Genomic DNA, 19054 nt, shown 5'->3' with positions numbered 1-19054 from the left:
TCTTCAAGGTGGTGCGACCAACGTGCCTGTGGGGAATCCTTTCCCATTCACGATTACGCTGCTTCGGGGCAAATGTATCAGCTCAATCGAATCATTCGAAACCATCGCTACACTTGACGTTCCTGATGGATCATCGGAAGTCAGTGCCTTCTCCTGTAGTTCCGGGAATGGCCCTTCAACTGCCGACATTCTTAACCGTGTAATCGACGAAGACCTAAACCCACAACAGAGGTGTGAGCTTTAGAGCCTCCTTGACAAGTTTCGGCCATCTTTTGACAGTCACAGCGCTACCTTAGGTCGAACGTCTACTGTATGCCACCAGTTCGACACAGGTAATCATCCACCACTACGGCAGCGACCGTACCGTGTTTCACCGACTGAACGCCGTGTCATCGATGAACAAGTAGGTGACATGCTAAAGCGCGGCGTCGTTCAACTATCAAACAGTCCTTGGGCGTCGCCGGTTGTTTTAGTTAAAAAGAAGGATGGCATAATGCGCTTTTGCGTAGATTATCGTCGTCTAAACAAAATAACACGAAAGGATGTTTATCTTTTGCCTCGGATCGATGACACCCTCGACTCTTTACAAGGTGCAGAGTTCTTTTCCTCTCTTGATCTACGCTCTGGGTATTGGCAAGTGCCCATGAATCTGGCTGATAGACCAAAAACTTCCTTTGTTACGCCAGACGGCTTATACGAATTTAATGTGATGCCATTGAGCCTATGCAATGCGTTGGCAACATTTGAGCGCATGATGGACACTATCTTACGAGGCCTCAAATGGAACACGTGTTTGTGCTACTTAGATGATGTGGTGGTATTCTCGCCCGATTTTCCCACGCACCTTCGTCGCTTGCAACAGCTTCTACGCTGCCTTTCTGCAGCTGGCCTCCAACTAAACTTGAAAAAGTGTCACTTTGGAGCACGCAAGGTGACCGTTCTCGGACACGTCGTGTCGAAGGATGGCGTTCTCCCTGACCCCGCTAAGCTACGTGCTGTTAGCGAGTTCCCGAGGTTCGCGTCTCTCAAGGAGCTGCGTAGTTTCATTCAGCTTTGCTCATACTTCCACCGCTTCGTCCGGGATTTCGCCTCGATCATAGCACCTCTGACAGACCTACTTAAGGGAGACCGCAATCTATCTGCGTGGTCTCCAGCCTGCGACAGTGCTTTTGCGAAGCTCCTTGAACTGCTAACAACACCACCCATACTGCGACATTTCGATTCAAGTGCTACCACAGAAATCCACACGGATGCTAGCGGTGTCGGTATTGGCGCTGTACTCGCCCAACGAAAGCCTGGTTACCAAGAATATGTTGTTGCGAATGCGAGCCGCACTCTTACAAGAACAGAAGCAAATTATTCGGTAACTGAGAAAGAATGCCTAGGGATCATCTGGGCCATTACCAAATTTCGGCCTTATCTGTACGGCCGCTTTTTCGATGTTGTTACCAATCACCACGCGCTTTGCTGGTCATCCTCCCTCAAGGATCCATCCGGACGCTTGGCACGGCGGGCTTTACGGCTCCAAGAGTACAACATCCATGTCATTTATCGCTCAGGCCAAAAGCATGTCGATGCCGATGCTCTTTCGCGTTCGCCTGTTTCTGCTGATATTGCAAGTGTCTCCATCCAAGACAACTTACTTCCACTATCAGGACCCATCGACATGGCTGCGGAGCAGCGCAAAGATCTATCTGAAACACTCGTCCACCCGCCATCTCAAGCGCTACACCAACAAGCCTCTCACTTCGCCATTCGTGATGGAATACTTTATCGCCACAACTACCACCCTGACGGCCGCAAATGGCTACTCGTCGTACCCAGGCATCTCCGTGCTAGCATATGTGCTGCTTTCTATGCCGATCCGCAGTGTGCACACTCCGTTTTGTTTAAAACCTACGCCAGGCTACGTTTTCGCTTTTATTGGCGCGGCATGTACACATTCCTTCAAAAGTACATTCGATCTTGCACAGAGTGCCAATGCCGCAAGCACGATCCTAGCCGTCCTACTGCACCAATGCAGCCGTTACCGTGCCCAGTGCGACCATTCGACCGGGTTGGGATAGACCTTTATGGTCCTCTGCCATACACATCAGGTGGGAATCGCTGGATAATTGTAGCGATCGACCATCTCACAAGATATGCAGAAACGGCAGCTCTACCAGCCGCGACGGCACGTGACGTCGCGTCTTTCCTCCTGCAATGTTTTGTTCTGCGTCATGGCGCTCCACGTGAACTTTTGAGCGACCGAAGCCGCGTCTTTCTCGCGGATGTTATTCAAGAACTTCTTGCTGAATGCCCTGTGATTCACCGCTGTACTACCGCATATCAGCCACGAACAAACGGCTTGACGGAACGTTTCAACCACACTCTTGGCAACATGCTTTCTATGTATGTTGCCTCCGACCACACCAACTGGGGTCTTATCCTTCTTTACGTAACGTACGCTTACAACACGGCACCTCAAGCGACGACAGGCTTTTCTCCCTTCTTTTTACTCTATGGTCGAGAGCCATCATCTCCAATCGACACTATTCTCCCTTACCGACCCAACTCATCTGAAGGAACACCAGTTTCCGAAGCCGCTCGGTATGCGGAAGAATGTCGACAATTAGCTCGCGCCCTTACAACACAAGAACAAGGGCTACGAAAATTTCGTCATGACGATGGACGGTCCCACTACCAGTTTTCGCCCAACTCTCTTGTTTGACTGGGGGTGCCTCCCACTGCTGCTCCTGGTACATCTACAAAGTTCGTCAGCAGGTACCATGGGCCTTATCGCGTCATAGAGAAAACTTCCGCTGTCAACTACCTCATCGAACCCCTCACGCCTACCCCGGACCTGCGTCGCCGAGGACGCGAAATCGTACACGTGGATCGTCTCAAACCGTATCACGAACCACTTGTTCTCACGACACCTTAGAACACCTACTTGGCTCCATCTTCAGCGAGGGGGAATTATGTAATGATGAATGTAGTGGGTCGTACATAGCTCGGAAAACACATCGTCAGTGCTAAGCACGAGACACTCGCGCCGGACGTTATCGCTGCTATCGCTGGCTAGGCCTACGCTCCTACCTAGTTTCAAATAACTGTTCTGACTGTCACAGTTCTTCCTGTAACTTCCTTATTACAGTACTTATTCACAACATTCTTGCGGGAGCATGTTCACATCATACAAGGGGGCCGTTATCGCTTTATCACACATTGTGGCCCGGGGGTTGTTTACTGGGTCTTTAACTCTTTCGTTATTGCGCTAAAATGGTTGTTCTTTATATGTATCAGGAAGATCATGTTTTCCAGTTTGAAATGTGCTCCAGCGCATATTGCAGCATACCAAACTTTGCATAATGAAATGCTCTTTTTAAACAATATATGTTGTAGAGCAGGAAAACTATTTTAGAATGTATAAAAATCTGAAAAGTGTGGAATTTATGGTTGCTAGCTGGTAAACAGTTCAATAAAAACACTACATGTGTAAAAAATAATGAAAACAAAAAAATTCAGAATATACATTTTGTGGATAAATAACCCAGGAAAAGTACAAAAAAATGATTAATGCTGTACAACATATTTATCTTTAAATAGACAAGGAAAATCAGAACCTGGGTGCTGCTTCATTGCTCATGCTATGTGGTGAAGCGTTGCATGGTTTTTCGTGAGACACTATTGTACTCGTACACTTTTCTGAGTAAATGTTTGTTGTCTTGCTACAAGAGTCTCCAGGTGTTCCAATATAGATGGATACCCCTCATGTGAATAATCCCTCTATAAATGAGATGTCCAATAAACCTTACCATTTCATCTAGCGTCACCTCTTTCCATGAACCACCTTACTCCGCATAGGTAGGCGTTCCAATATATGCATCCAAGCATACTTCATTGCATTTTTGCGCATATCGTAATAAAAAAGGACAATACCATGTGCAGTTCTAAAAGTTTTCGCACTGCTCCGTAGTCGGGGCCAAGATGTGCTCCGGGAGCTTTCTTGTCATTACGAGAACCTCTGCAGCTAGCGCCAGCACACCGCGCTCCTGTGAAGTGTGGACAATGCATGTAACTAGAGTAGCTACAAGATTGTGCACAGTGGTCAGAAGCTGTACGCGCTTGTCGCGGCGGAGGCAACTTGAGGATGTAAACAAAACAAACCCATGAACGACTGCGGATGTCTCAGGCTGAGGCAAAACATCATGGCCATAAAACTTGAAGCTGAGGTGCTGTTATTCTCGTCCTCATTCAATTCAGGTGGAGTTGAAAGACAATTTTCAGCAGCGCATGTGTTTTGTAGCGCTGGTGCGTGCCCATGCGCGTGTGACGACGACGTCATAGGAGCGACTATTGACATTTAATGCGACCACCCTGTGTCTGAAAATAACAATGCAAGCAAAACCAAGACTGCTGTAAACTGTCAGAGAAGGCCACCTCAACACTTCCAACACGCGGTGGACCTTCGTAAATATATTTTGTAGAACAAATTTTCCCCGACTCCTAGAAACAGATCTCTATTGCATAGTTGGCATGAATTTCTGGCAATTAGTACTGCTCAAGATAGTGTAAACTGCAAAGGTGACACTTTAATTCAATATTTGTCTTGCAAAGATTATTTTCATTTCAGAACTTCGATGATACTGCAGCATAATAAGGGGCACACACTCCTGTCAAATTCGCCTCGCCAGCTTAGTGCACTTTTCAAACAATGCACGCACATTGGTTTGCACAAAGGTCTGACAAAAATTACTACGTTATTAAAATGGGCAAATTAAAATTGATTCTGAAAGTTGAGTATTTGGACTTACTAAAAAGCCCTGGGTGCATGACAAATTTAACACCAAATTGACGATCCAAAAACGTCGATCACTGGTGATAGATTTGAATAGGCGTGGTAATGATAGAGTTAAAGTGTCGGACAAATTACTAACTTTGCGTAATAAAAAAATTTGGGGGGCTATGAATTCGTGAGGTAATTAACTTCGATATTGAAGTAGGTCATTTGATGATTACTTGTAGTGGTCCAGGTATCATGAATATTTCTGACTTGTTTTCTTTTATGCTGACCTGTTACATGTCTGAAAAAAAAAAAAGTAGTATAGCTAGTGACACACAGATTTACTTTTGTTGCTGTGCTTGCCTGTCAGGTGGAACTATGTGGATGCAGTCAAACTTCCTTTGGTGTCCATGCAGAGTTAGCATGACTACCAACATTGTTTTAAAGGCCAACTCCGGTGATTTTTTTTACCATGTCAGGGTTATGGTGCTTTCATGTTCCTGAGACACCCTTCTCACGCACCCGATAGCTGAAATACTCAACAAATTTGAAAATAATTTTTAATAAGAAAAAGACTGCAATACCGAAACTGAAATGCAAACGAGTGCACTGTCTGCGTATGACCTACTACTTCGCCAAAATCGGAAATCCTGCAAAGTATGCCGGTCCTGCCAGCGCAGAATACGAAAACTGCGAAAGCCGCAAAGAGCAGATGCTCTGCAGATTGGTCGCCACGCCAACAATGCCTCATCATATTTGTGACTGATCGGGCCTCATGCACAAGCTCCTCGGAGCTGTCAAACAATGACAGCCACAATTTGGACACATTTGGAGGTCAACGAGCATTATCATTCCTCTTCGATGAAGCAGAACAGATTTTTATATTTGCTTGCCTGGTTGCACATAATGCCGCCAGATGGCATAACTTGTCCACATCATTCAAGCTTGTATCTGTAGCGATCGGCTGAAACATTTACGCTGTAATGGTGAATGTATATGCCGAATCATGCGCGGCCCACAACACAACACCACTTGCCACCCATCGCACGCCCACCCCCACGAAAAAGGAAACTGCACACTCAACCAAGAAAGCACGAGCCAAACACACAGTCCATGACAGACAAGCAGACGCTGCAGTGGCACATCAATTTCGTCACTTCCGTTGCTTGCAAAAATCAACGTCACACACACAGTGTTGCCATCAATTTTGGCAAGCGAGGTGGACCTTGGGAAGGTATCTATAAAATTCATTTGAAAAGAATCTGCAAAATGCTCAACCCTGCAGTTTGTCATGAATGGTGCAAACATGCAAATGAAGATACCCAGTGAATTTCATCGAGATCCACTGACCACGAAAAATCGCCGGAGTTAGCCTTCAAAACCATTCTTTGCAGTTTGCCTGGCACTTTGGGTAGATAGGTTTCTGTTTAACCTCGTTTCATCCTCTTTCAATCAAAAATATGATCCTTATATTTATGGAGTAATCCAGTGCATACCAGCTTGCTTGCAAATTGTTGCACGTGAAAAGTAGGCTAGTGCAAATATTGGAATGCTTCGAATATTCAAGCAAGTAGTAGAGTACTTGAGTTCGCTTCGATTCGAAATTCAATTATTGAAAATTTGGAAGTATTCGCAATGAATTAATAGCTGTATATCAGTCCACGTGTAACTCCTTCTAAAGGTGGTTTCACTGCAGTGTATACTAAGCCGTGAAAGCTGTTCAGGGTAAATCCGCTCTGCCGCCAATTTCTACTTCAAAATTAAGTGAACATATCACCCTCAAATCAATTAATCATAAGCTTGAAAGCTTGTTATGCTGGCTTATATGCTTTACGTGTAATAAATTTTAAAATGTTACCTATGAGTAAAATCTTGCTACTACTCAAAGTTGTTTCGACGTCCTTTGAATGAAAAAAAAAAAGAAAAGGTATTTGCATAGATGCTTTATTTCAATTAAAAAAAAGTATCGTGCAAGTTAGTTACGTTATGTTAAATATGTCTTTTTTCTTTATGTGTTATATATGCTATTCAAATTTGATTCAAAATTATTTTACTGAAATTACCATTTGCTTCAAATTAGCTTCGAACCCAAAATTCACTATTCCCACAAGCCTTGTGAAAAGCAATGTGTCAGCATTCCTTTACATGGATTGATCGGCTGGTGGTATTGGAAAAACAATGTTGTGTGCAGCTATTGGTTGAATCGCCCAGCAGAAATTGTTTCATTTCTCCAAGAAATTTATAGGCAGGTAAAAAACTTCAAGTGTCTGTAATTAGCATACATCATTTGGCTTTGCAACTCTTATTGTTTCTTCCAGTGAACCAGTTCGGAATGAGTTGTGCTATGGTTTGGACAACCTGCCTGAAGGAGCGATTGCCCTTAATTTGCTTCCTCTGCTGCTTAGCGAAAAGGCACAGCAGCAGCAACTCAAGCCCAAGAGCAAGTACGTGATCCTGTGTGCATATGTCCCATAGATTTGAACTCTGTGATAAGTTAACAAGGCCCTGCAACACTTTTCGAGCATGGTCAGAAAACGCTGCCGATCGGTTGTAGAGGCTTTCGAGAACACGCGATATTATTATGTTAGAATAATATTATATTATTAATATTATAGCGCAGTATGCGGCCTGTACTTTACAATAAATGATCAAAGTCAGCTGAAGATTGCTTTCTCGTCTCTCGACAAAGGACGGAAGACGCTCAAAAATCACTCGTAGAAGGCCGTGTATTAGCCATTGGCCGATTTGAACATGGCGTGCTTGATTGTTACAGGGATCCCCGTGGGAGGCTGTGAGTTGTTCATGCGTATATATGCGATTACACTGAAAAAGCTGTGTATTCAAAGAAAAAAAAAAGTGCTCAAGGTCACGAAATGCGCGTGATATATTTCCGTTGCGCATGCCATCCGCTCCCTTGCTTACCTTCCAGCGCTTTCATCGGGACGAGAGAAGAGAGAATGCAATTGCAGCGTGCGCCAAATATTTGTAACTCCGTTTCTGCTAGATGGATACTTAAAATTTTTGCCGCATTAAATTCGTGAGGCAATAAGCTCTTTTAGTGAATCCATTTCATGGTCACTTGAAAAAGTGTTTCAGGTGCAGTGTGACCTGGCCGTGGCTCGTCGCATCTGATCTTCATCGCACCGGTTTGAATGATTTCGTGAAATAATCAAGATAAAAACCACCTTTAAAAGAATTGCGAAAGAAAAGAGCATGATTAAACGTGTGCTTGTCGGTCAGCATGTCGGGGAATCCTTGTGAGTTGCAGGTGAGTTGCAGTCATCTAGTTCGAAGCACAGAAAAAGCACAATGAGGGTGTGTTTTCTTATGACGTATGTGTTACACATCAACATGACCACAAGCTGTCAAAAGTGGAAGAGCGTATAGTCAGATATTATCGCTAACAAGTAACATGCAGGTATCGTTGAATTTTAGTTCATCTGTAGATTTTGCGTCCATGTAAAAGTGGTAATACCGTGTCAACCGCGAGAGGCTGGATAGGGGGGGGGGGGGCATCTGTAGGCGCTAAAAAGAACCTGACAAGCAGGACACGTATTCTATTTCTCCGCTGATGCTCATTCGCGATAGCTATATTGCACTGACCCCTCTGCATATACCTGAATGCTTTGCGTGCCAAAACACACCAATATAGCTTACTGAGACACACGAGCGAACATGGCTGAAGCGTGTATCCTCGGGCACCTTTGCAGTGCTGCTTGGAACGGCGTCCATTTCGGAATTACTGTCGTGCAAGAGGTCAATCGAAGCATAAATAATTCACGACGCCGTGAATCGCGGGGATTCCAAGCTCCAGACTATCGTATTAAACCCGAGTCGACACTTTCTACGGCGACGACAGCAATGCAGGTGACAAGGCATGGCTGATGTCCGCCCAGCAGACGAAATTATTGCGGAGCAGCTGAGCCTGACGTCACTCTTTTCTGTAGAAAAGTGGTCAGCTGTGGCGTAATCTGGAAGTGACCGCGAGGTAGCGCCACTGCTGGTGCTCCCAGCACTAAAATTGACGGGATTGCCGGCCGTTTTTGAATAGTGCTAGATTCCAGTAATAGAAATCAATAAAAGTGATAGTTATTCATCCATAAGTTGCGTTTTAGGTCGCGAATCACTGCTACGGGGTCTATTGCTACTCGCTGACGCAAAAATCTTGGCATGAGTAAATTTGATGTCAGTGCTCCTTTAATATTTTCTGAGTTATAATTTCTGCTATGTCATTTGTGCACGTTTTCATGTCATCGGTTAAAGTGTCATTCATGTAATTGTTTTATATTCAAAGAAACGTCATTTCCTTCTTGAATGAAGGAAAGGAATTTTGACTGTTTGTTTTGTTTGACACTACCTTAATGAAAATTATAAGATATTGAAGTCTGGCAAAGTGCTTGGATTTTAGTGCCCTTTAAAGAACCGCAGGTGGTAAAAATTTACAGAGCCCTTCACTACGGAGTCTCTCAAAATCATATTGCAGTTTTGGGATGCTAAATCCCAGATATCATAATTATTATTATTAAGTCTAGCAAGTTACAGGGCACATTAATTATGCTGTTTTTAAGTGTACTGCAGTAATTGAGATAGAGATGTAAACAAAATAAAATGGACGGAAAAACAACTTGCCACCCGCAAGGACCGAGCATGCAACCAAATTTCCTTCTTTCGTCACCTCTTGCATGTAAGTCTATGCACACCTGTAAGTGGCAGCTGTCAGGGGTGGCTGTCAGAGTCTGTCTTGACCGAATTAATCATTCATGTTAAACAGATGTTTTTGCATTCACTCTATATGTTAACCTATCATTCTCGATATCCAAATAACCGTCCTCTTGAAAAAATGTGCAGCGTGGTCTCTTTCATTCATGCTGCGTTTTTCGCAGTTTGTGCGACTCATTTTAGCATTCCTTAAGAGCACATCTAAGAAGTTAACACTAGCATTGATTTTTTTTCCTTGTAGACACCGTTCTCTGCTCACGCTGTGCTCCCTGTTTCGTCTGCTGCGCATTGCGGAGCAGACGACCAGTGGTGAGGCCCTGGATGGCATAGATGCCCTCCTCGGATGTCCGGTGAAAATGCCCGCTTCTGATGCGCGCAATTCGTTTCACACACTTTCTATGGAGCAGCGCAATATTGTTATTTCTGCGGCCTTCTACTGTGTCAACTGGTTCCGAGAGGTGAGTTGCTTTTGGCATGTAGTTCATATGTACATGAGAGCTGCAATAGTCATGGAGATGTCTACTTTCATTATAGAAACAGAGGTACAAGGTTAAAAAAAACTGGCACTCGCAGCCCAATTCCTGTTTCTTCTCATCGTGGTGTTAGGTTTTACGAAGGCATTGTAAAGTCCGGCTGTTGCTTGGTAATGTCAGAAATATTCAATACCGTCAGTCTGCATGACACTTTGTATTGAATGATTGTGGCTTAGGGAAAGCAGTGTGGGAAAGTACAAGGGAAAAGAAATGGATGTTTGTGTGTCATGTTTCCTACCTTGTCCTTTGTGTGTTCATTTGTATGATGGTCACATTGCGTAACAGATTCAGCTTGTATAGCTCGTTTCAAAAAAATATTCTGCCAGTTTGTTACCACCATATGTATATAATATATATATATTTTTTTCATATTCGTGCAGTGGAAGCCAGTCTATTGAGTGTCTGGCCTTCATTCTACATGAGTTACTGTTTAACATGTAGAAAAAATTGCAGAATACAATTTCACAGTGGAAGAAGTAAAGGCTGGGATTTATGCAAAAGCAGTCAGGCAGTCATTCTTATTTTTAGCCTCTACAGAATAATGAGTAATGAGTCATCCTAGGGCAGCGCTTCGCCTTTCAAGGACATGTAGTCGGACATCAATATAAGAAATCTGGATACTACAAATGATTGGTTATAATGAAGTCATTGAATTATAAGCCTTGCTATTGGTACAATGTTGTGGATGTTTCTTTATAATGAACTTTCAGATGTAATGAAGCTATTTGCATGTTGCAAGTGCCTTCATTATTATTTGGCTTGACTAACCGTGCCTGTGTTTTGCCAATTCTATGCGCAGCTTGTGAACGGGTTCTGTGCTCTGCGTGATGAGCAGACGAGATTGAAAATGGTAGACCGAATCCGCCGAATTGTTGAGCTTCAAAAGTGCCTCGAGAAGTGGCTGCAAGGTAGCATTCGTTCATTGCTACTATAATGCTTGTCGGTAGTAAGGTATTATGCCTAACATAACCTGTTGGCCTCGTGGAGCAGTGTGTGCCATATTAATTTGGATTGTGTGGCAGATAGGTGTAGAAAAGAAGACATTAGAATTATATGCTGCAGGTCATATAATGGATACATCCGGGCCATAGGGGGTATTTTACTGTATTTGGGGGAAAAAACAAAACAAAACTGAAATGATTTACATTTCATTCTGATAGTTTGAACTATTAAGGTCATGAACTTGTTACTAGGAACTGAGTAGGGTGAAATGAGCACTTGAAATTCAGAATTGCCGGCACCACATACGAAAGGTTAATAAAAAGACAATACCTGAGTCAACAATAGTATTTTAGACAGAATGGAGAGAAAGGTGCTAAGCAGAATGTGGGACGCACAGGACAAGTAACTGTAAAGTCTAAATCTGTTTGATGAGCTAAAGCGACTAAAAAAAACCAGGGGCGAGGCTCGGTAGCAGATACATAAGAACGTACAGTGGTGACTTCAGTATTTACAGTTTTGCAACGTGCACACATGGACATGGTAAAGGTCTTTGCTAGGCTTGTGCGAATAGTGAATTTCGGGGTCGAAGCGAATAGTGATTTTGGTCGAATAATTTCGAATCGAATTCGAGTAGTATGTATGGCATATAAAAAAAGGGAATATTTATTATAACCTAATTAACCTGCACGATATTTATTTTGAATTTAAATAGGGGCTCTATGCAAATGCCGTTTTTTTTTCGTTGAAACGAAGTTGAAACAACTTTGATTAGTAGTTTCGGTAGTATCCGAGTGATAACCTGCAAGATACATAACATTTTAAAATTTATTATACTTAAATCATATAAACCGTCATAACAAGCTTAATAAAATGAAGGATTGATTTGAGGTTAACATGTTCCTTTAAAGGGGCTCTGCAACACTTTTTGGCGGCCGTTAGGCTAATACAAAGAGTATCCAATGAACGAAGGGGCATTAAAGAAAGAAACGTTGTACGACTCGTCCAGGCCTTCACAATCAGTCATGTCGCGTACGTAGCGGCGTTCGTCCACTGGAACAAAGCCGAGAAAGACAAAGTCGACGCGCTGATTGAAAAAGCGTACAGAGCTGCGCTGGGTCTACCGCAATACACAAAGAACGAAAGGCTGCTACAACTCGAAGTACATAACACGCTGGACGAGATCGCTGAAGCACAAAGGATAGCGCAACTCGAACGATTGTCTGGAACCATGGTGGGTAGAGAAATCATGGAAAAGATCTGCATTAATTACCACGGAAAGGTCCCAAGGCGCAGATTCACCCGGTCGTCCTGTCCGCGATAATTACGGAAAACATCCCAAAAAATATGCACCCTGCACACAACGTTGAGAGACGAAAAAGCCGCACGAAAATGATCCTTAAAAACCACGGCATGCGGGAGGGTGTGCTTTTTGTTGACGCCACCCGGTATTCCCGAAATAAACATATCAGTAATAGGGTTGTGCATGGCTCCTTCTTCGCAATGGCGGTCATAGACACAAAAGGGAAGACCTTGACCGCGGGCTCCGTAAGGACCAGATCGTCAGAGGCAGCGGAAGAAATGGCCATTGCACTGGCTGTAGTCAATGGTCAAAAACACGACAGATTAATAATCAGTGACTCCAAGATGGCCATTAGGAATTTCTCAAAGGGATGGGTCTCCACCGAAGCAGCCAAAATCCTGAACTGCAGAGCAGAAGACTTCCGGAACGGCAAAATTGTACCCAAATATCTCAAGTGGATCCCGGCGTACATGGGGGAATTAAACATCGAAGACACAACCATCCCTCAAAACCTCAACGAGAAGGCCCACCGAACCGTGCGAGAACTAACCCACCACGGCTCGGATAGCGACGGCCCGGCCCCCCGCACCCACCACAGAAGGGAGGACGACTCCGGCGGAGGCGATTGGGACGATGGAGGTGATGACAATAATGAATATACGATACAAGACGACAGAGACAGACTGGTCACGTATCATGACATATTGGCACATTATAAGCGACAACGAGAAGAATATCCCCCACTACACAAACAGCTAGACAGATCTCAAGAAACAGATTGGCAAAGATTGCAAACCAGTACCTTTTCAAATCCAGTACACCTGAACAGTGTAAATTCCAGGCAATACCCGCAAACAAGCTGTACCCTCTGTAAGCACAAACACGCAGATATGGCGCATATTCTATGGCAATGTACACACGTCACAGTAATATACCGAGAGGACAATATAAAACCGGACCTTCTCCAGGAGCGTTGGCTAAGTGCGCTGACTAGCTCAGATCTGCACAACCAACTGTGGGTGATCCAGCGGGCCCGGACAGCGGTGGAAAGGCTACGCCTCACCACACAAAACGTTGGGGTGGCCTGAGCCCGGGCCGGTAACCCTGCAGGGTTTTCTTTTTTTTTTTTAAATAAAGTTTTTCCATCCGTCAAGTATCCATGGATCCAGTAAACATGCTTGTCACCTCACAAATTTACCGCCGCAAAGTTTCTAGAATCAGTCCAGTACGAGCGGAGTTCCAAAAATTTGCCGCATGCTGCAATTGCATTCTCCATTCTCGACCCGTCAAAAGAACTGGAAGCTAAGTAGGGAAGGATGGCACGGAAAAAGGAAAAAAACATCATGAGTGCCTAGTGACCTTGAGCAGTTTTTCTCTCTCTTTTTTTTCTTCTATACGAGGCCTTTCAGTGTGATCCTGCATGTACTTGTGGACAAGCGGCGGCCTCACGCGGTGGTCCGATAACGACGAGCGCGCCATGCTCAAATCAGCCAATGACTGTGACCAGAGCCGTATATTCTTTCTTGGCTGTGACAAGTTATTTTTAAGCTTGTAGTGTCATTTGCCGAGGGAAAAGAGCAATTTTTAGCTTTGAAAATTTATTGAGAATTTCAGGCCACGTGCTGCGCTATAATACTTGCCCCGTGTGTTCTCGGTAGCCTCGACTACTACCGATCTGCAGCGTTTTCTGACCATGCTTAGTAAGTGTTGCAGGGCCCCTATAAATCTAAAGGGGGCTTCGCGGCAAAGCAAATTTCTCCTGAGTAGGTGTTTTCACGGCTTTGCATTACTACATTGCAGTGAAACCATCTTTACAGGCAGACTAATGTACATTTGTTTGTTTATTGCAAATACTTCGAAAATATTCGATAATTTAAATTCGAATCGAAGCGAATTCGAATACTCACCTATTCGTTCGAATATTCGAAGCATTCGAATATTCGCACAAGCCTACTCTTTGCCCTACAGTGCACTTCAGCTAAGCATGTATTATTGTAATGACTACTGGTGAACCGAGTTAAATATCTCTTTTTCCCCTCTCTTACATGGTATTTAATACAAATGTGGATTATGTATATACATAGCACACAGCGTACTTAAGGCCGGTTCGACAGATGTACAATGGATGTATAAAACAAATCCCATTCAACATTGTGTCTAAAGGGGTATTGGAGCAGCACACTTCATGAACTCTGTATACGAGTTCGGCTGAAACTGCAGCTGTTCATGAAGTCTTTTAGCTGCACAGTCGTTTGTACTAAGTTAACTATCTATATCATACTTTTCATGATGAATGCTTTTTTATATATGTTGCCTCCTGTAGTGTGATTACTGCTACCAGCTCAATAAGTCTCTTGTCATTATAAGGAAAGACTTGCAGCTGTTTTAGTTTCTCGTGATTGACAAGAATGTTTTTTTATATTCTGAGTTTAGCAATCTTGCTAATAACTTTAAAATTCAGTATTCAGGACACTGTATTTGACTGCAGATACATGTCAAATACTTTAAAAGGCAGCGCAACGAAAGAAGTAAAGTTGAGTGAAATGAGAGTGATCATGACGTTGGCAATCTTCTAGTTAATTTGCACAAACATATTGTTTGACTTCCGTACAATGCACTAATGCAAACGCTTTACACATTCTTTTACCAGGTGTGCCAGGCTATTTGCCTCCACTGGCAGTGTTTGACATCGATGATGCAGATACCAAGCCTCCAGTAGTGAACAACCCAGTGGGAAAAAAGAAGCGCAAGGGAAAAGCAGCTGGAAAGTGCGTGCATTTCTTCGAGACAGACCATTCTTAGTGTCACGAGTGAACTCGTTGTCTGGGCATAAGCCTATTGCCACGAATGTCTTAACCAAAAGTTGTTTGTGCATGTTAGTTGCGCTGCAAGCTAAAAAAGCATGCATGTAATAGCCATGTTTCTTTTTTTTTTTTTTTTGCCTTTCTACCCTCAACTTATTTCAACCTCTGAATGGTATAGGAGCCCTTTAGCTCAATAGCTGTCTGTTGTGGCTGCACCTCAAGGGTGACTGATTGTTTCACGCCTCGTTCAACAAATTCAATTGACACAGCAGCATGGGTTATTATCGGTACGTTTACAGCACACTCATATCTCATGCAGAGGCAAGAAGAGGAAGCTTTTCTCTGATGATGAAGACTCGGGCGATGAGGCTGGCCCATCCACCAGACCAGCTTCGTCTCCAGATCCTGATGAAGATGTAAGCTAAGTGAAAGCCAGCTAGCAAAATATTCAACCACACCTTGTGGTGATTTGTTCTTTGTTTTATTTTTTGGAAACTGCTGACTGCAGACCTGATTTTCTTTACTGTGAAACATTTGACTGTATACAAGTTCACTGACAATCCTGGGGAGCCATGGAAATACGAATGCTAGAATGCTACACAGAAATATAACAGTTGTGACTGTATGCTTCAAAACTATGCTGGAAACATTTTGATGCTCTAAATAAACTTGCACAGTGACAGCTTGCCGTCATAAAACTAGTGACTTTCATGTTGAAAGGCAGCTTCTGAATATACATTCTCCAGGAAGCCGCATGCAGTATGTGGTATGTTTGTTACAGATTTGATGTTAGTTGGTTGTTAAATGGCACTTGGAAAATTGAGGTGATATCCTGTAGCAAAACATGTGGTTGAAATTGGAAGTTTTCAGGACAAATGTGCCAATTTTTTTCTGCAAAATTACATAAACCATTGCATAACGTCCTAATTTTTCATTAGTACTATATTATGTATTGGCCAAACGGAATACCCATCATGGCCTCAGAAATGTATTGGGGAGTGATCATGCAATGCTCCCCTAGTAACTATCGAGTTTCACCTGCCCCACGTTTTTTCTCATTTTTTGTTGTGGATCTTTGCAAATAGCTCATTCAGTCGCATGTTTATCGAACTGAACAGGGCGTCCAGTGCAATGCTTACCTTTGAGGTATGAATCGCAGTCTTTGAAGTGCTTAAACAAGCTTTAAGCCATCCTAAGACTCATCCATTCTTCACTATACACTTCACAAATGACTTCAGCAATGTCTGTGGCTTCAGCACTGTGTGTAGACAATGTTGAGGAGACTCTCTTTTGACGACTTTACTCTACATTTTAATGGCCCAAAAGAACAAAAAGAAGAGTGGCATCAAAGCACTAAGCACGTCATTTTGTAGAGCATGTGATGTTCTATTGAATAGCACAAGACACAATGCTGATACATTTTCTTTTGAGTGCAAGATGAGCCACAAAAAAAAAAAAAAACGCCAGAGTTTTCTAGCCAACCCTGTATTTGTGGCTCTTTCTTTGTGATTCTTTTGGATCGGACAAGGTTTCCTAAACTCTCTTTTTTAGTGCAAGTCCCAGCTGGCATGACATCGGGAAATTGTTGTGTCTTCCTCATTGTGCTAAAATGAACACAAGCACTCATAATATTGTCGCGAGAGGTACTGGGATCGATACCCAGCACCTCCACCAGTCTCTCGCGAGAGGAAACTGTTTACTAAGCCACAGCAGCCATTCACTTCTTCGCTCTCCTCTTCTACCACTAACACAGCGTGGCATTATAACTCATAATATATTTATCACTAGTTTTACATGCCACATGGCATTTCGTAGGCATGTTTGCATAGTAAATTTTAGGTTCAAAACAAATAGTGATTTGATCAGATTATTTTTAATTCAATTCGAATAGTATATATCACATATTATAAAGAAAAATGAGCATATTTGTCATGTCCCGACTAACCAGGACAATATTTTTTAAATTTAAATAAGCCATGTGCAAATGTCAAATTTTGTTTCAAAGGAAGTGAAAGCAACTTCAAATAGTAGCAGGATCTGACTTTCGGAAGAATGCAAGTGATAACTCGTAAAATACATTACGTTTTAAAATTTACGATGCCTAGAACATATAAGCCAATAAAACAACTTCTAACTGGAAAAAGAATCGGTGCGAGGGCAATGTGTTCATTTAACCTTAAAGTGGGGCTTTGCCATAGTGCTAATTTGTCCTGGTTAGGTCTACTCGCAGTATGGCACTTCTCTGCTGCACCGAGCTTGAACATTAACGGCGAAATTTGTTCTTTGTGTCACAGAATGAACATTAAATGAATTTTTAAATCCTATTTCATTGGAATGCAAAATGTGCAGGGTGCGGAGAGTGGCAATGATGATGAAGAGGCAGTTGAGCCTGAAGTGACTGCGATGGGTTCTCTGTCTGCATCTTGGCGACCCTTCCTGCGTGAACTTGACTTCGACGTCTTCGACATTCTCAACGTTGGGCTGGTCACCAATGGCAGTGAGGTGCGATAGGAAGTTCTTAAAATTGGCATTGGACATAGAAGTTGATGAATTTCTGTTTGGGAATGTTTAGGGTGTCTCTGTAAAAGGGTGTATTGTGCGTCTACACAGATACTGTCTAGCCATCTAGCATAAGAAACGACTTGCGCATGTCTCACTGTACAGTGTTGTAATATCGCCTGTAGCAACTCGTATAATAAATGTGATGCAGCTTTCTCTCTGGAAATTTGGTAGCAGACACTTTAACTCCTATTAAATGCGAAGCATTTCTTAGCGAACTTCGGCGACTTTGAGCGTATCTATTTATCTATCTATCTATCTACGTACCCATCTATCTATCTAGCCGCCTATGACTTTTAGCTCTCCTGGCCGTTTCGGTAATGGTATCGATACCAATCTTGGTATGACATAGCCTGGCTGTATGAAGAACATATTTGACTAGTCATGACATGAAAATCATGACATGTATGTCATGAATGTCATGATTTACATTTCACCGTCCTGCAGCTCTTGCGGTGGTTTCGTTCACATAGCATGTTGCAAAACTTGTATGGTATGACATGATTGCATGGCAAACACAAGCGACAGACCCTAACATGAAAATTATGACATGCGTGCCATGTAACAACATGACTATATGCCACGCTCATGATGCACTCGCGGTCGTTTCGCTAGCGTCACATATACCAAATGTGGTATTACGGTACGTGCATGGGTGACAAAGGTATGATACTGGTGCAAACATGATAATTATGAGATGCGTGTCATGTAACGACATGACTACATGTCATGCTCGTGATGCGCTGGCGGCCGTTTCGCTAGCCTCACTTATACCAAATTTAGTATTACGGGACGTCAATGAATGACGAAGGTATGATACTGGTGCAAACACGATAAACATGAGATGCGTGTCATGTAACGGCATGACTGCATTGTACGCTCATGACGCGCTCGCGGCCGTTTCGCTAGCTTCGCATATGCCAAATTTGGTATTACGTGACGCCAATAGATGACGAAGGTATGTGACTGGTGCAAACATGATAATCATGAGATGCGTGCCATGTGAGAACGACTACATGCCACAGTCAAGGCGCCAATACATTTCGACTTGACGCGGTGACCGTGCTCACCGGTGTTCATTTTGTCGCGTCACACCGGCATTGCCACGCCAGGTGCCGGTTCTGCCATATACTAGCAGGCGCGCACCACGCTGCGTTGCTTTGACACATGCGCGTTTTAGTCCGTTCGGCGTTCCTCCGTCACGAAAAGAGACGCAGTATTGTCTGGCTAACGCATCGGCGCGAAATGCAGCGTGTCGCATTTCGCGCTGGTTGCCTTCGGGCCACGCCAACGTACGCTGGTCGTGCCTGGCGTCAGACTTTAGAGTGCTCGCGTTTCGCTAACGTAGCGTCGCTTTGCCCAGGGTGCGCGCGTGTCAACACTAGCGTGGAGTATATATTGGGCCCTTCATGATGCGCTCGCGGCCGTTTTG

At 43.5% G+C, this 19054-nt stretch overlaps 1 protein-coding gene across 2 annotated transcripts in view; it reads left to right on the top strand.

Annotated features, from left to right (window-relative positions):
* Fancd2 overlaps positions 1 to 19054 on the top strand; it is a 76627-nt gene that overhangs the window by 34528 nt on the left and 23045 nt on the right. For both annotated transcript variants that reach the window (XM_075887595.1, XM_075887596.1), the window contains 6 exons: positions 7084 to 7209; positions 9726 to 9942; positions 10817 to 10925; positions 14910 to 15027; positions 15383 to 15479; positions 17413 to 17565. In XM_075887595.1, coding sequence (XP_075743710.1) covers positions 7084 to 7209; positions 9726 to 9942; positions 10817 to 10925; positions 14910 to 15027; positions 15383 to 15479; positions 17413 to 17565 — 820 coding nt within the window. The remainder of the gene's footprint in view (positions 1 to 7083; positions 7210 to 9725; positions 9943 to 10816; positions 10926 to 14909; positions 15028 to 15382; positions 15480 to 17412; positions 17566 to 19054) is intronic.

This window comes from Rhipicephalus microplus, chromosome 1 (assembly GCF_043290135.1).
Source record: "Rhipicephalus microplus isolate Deutch F79 chromosome 1, USDA_Rmic, whole genome shotgun sequence".
NCBI lineage: Eukaryota > Metazoa > Arthropoda > Arachnida > Ixodida > Ixodidae > Rhipicephalus > Rhipicephalus microplus.
The sequence above is the reverse complement of the archived record's forward strand: the minus strand, read 5'-3'. Positions and strand labels throughout refer to the sequence as shown.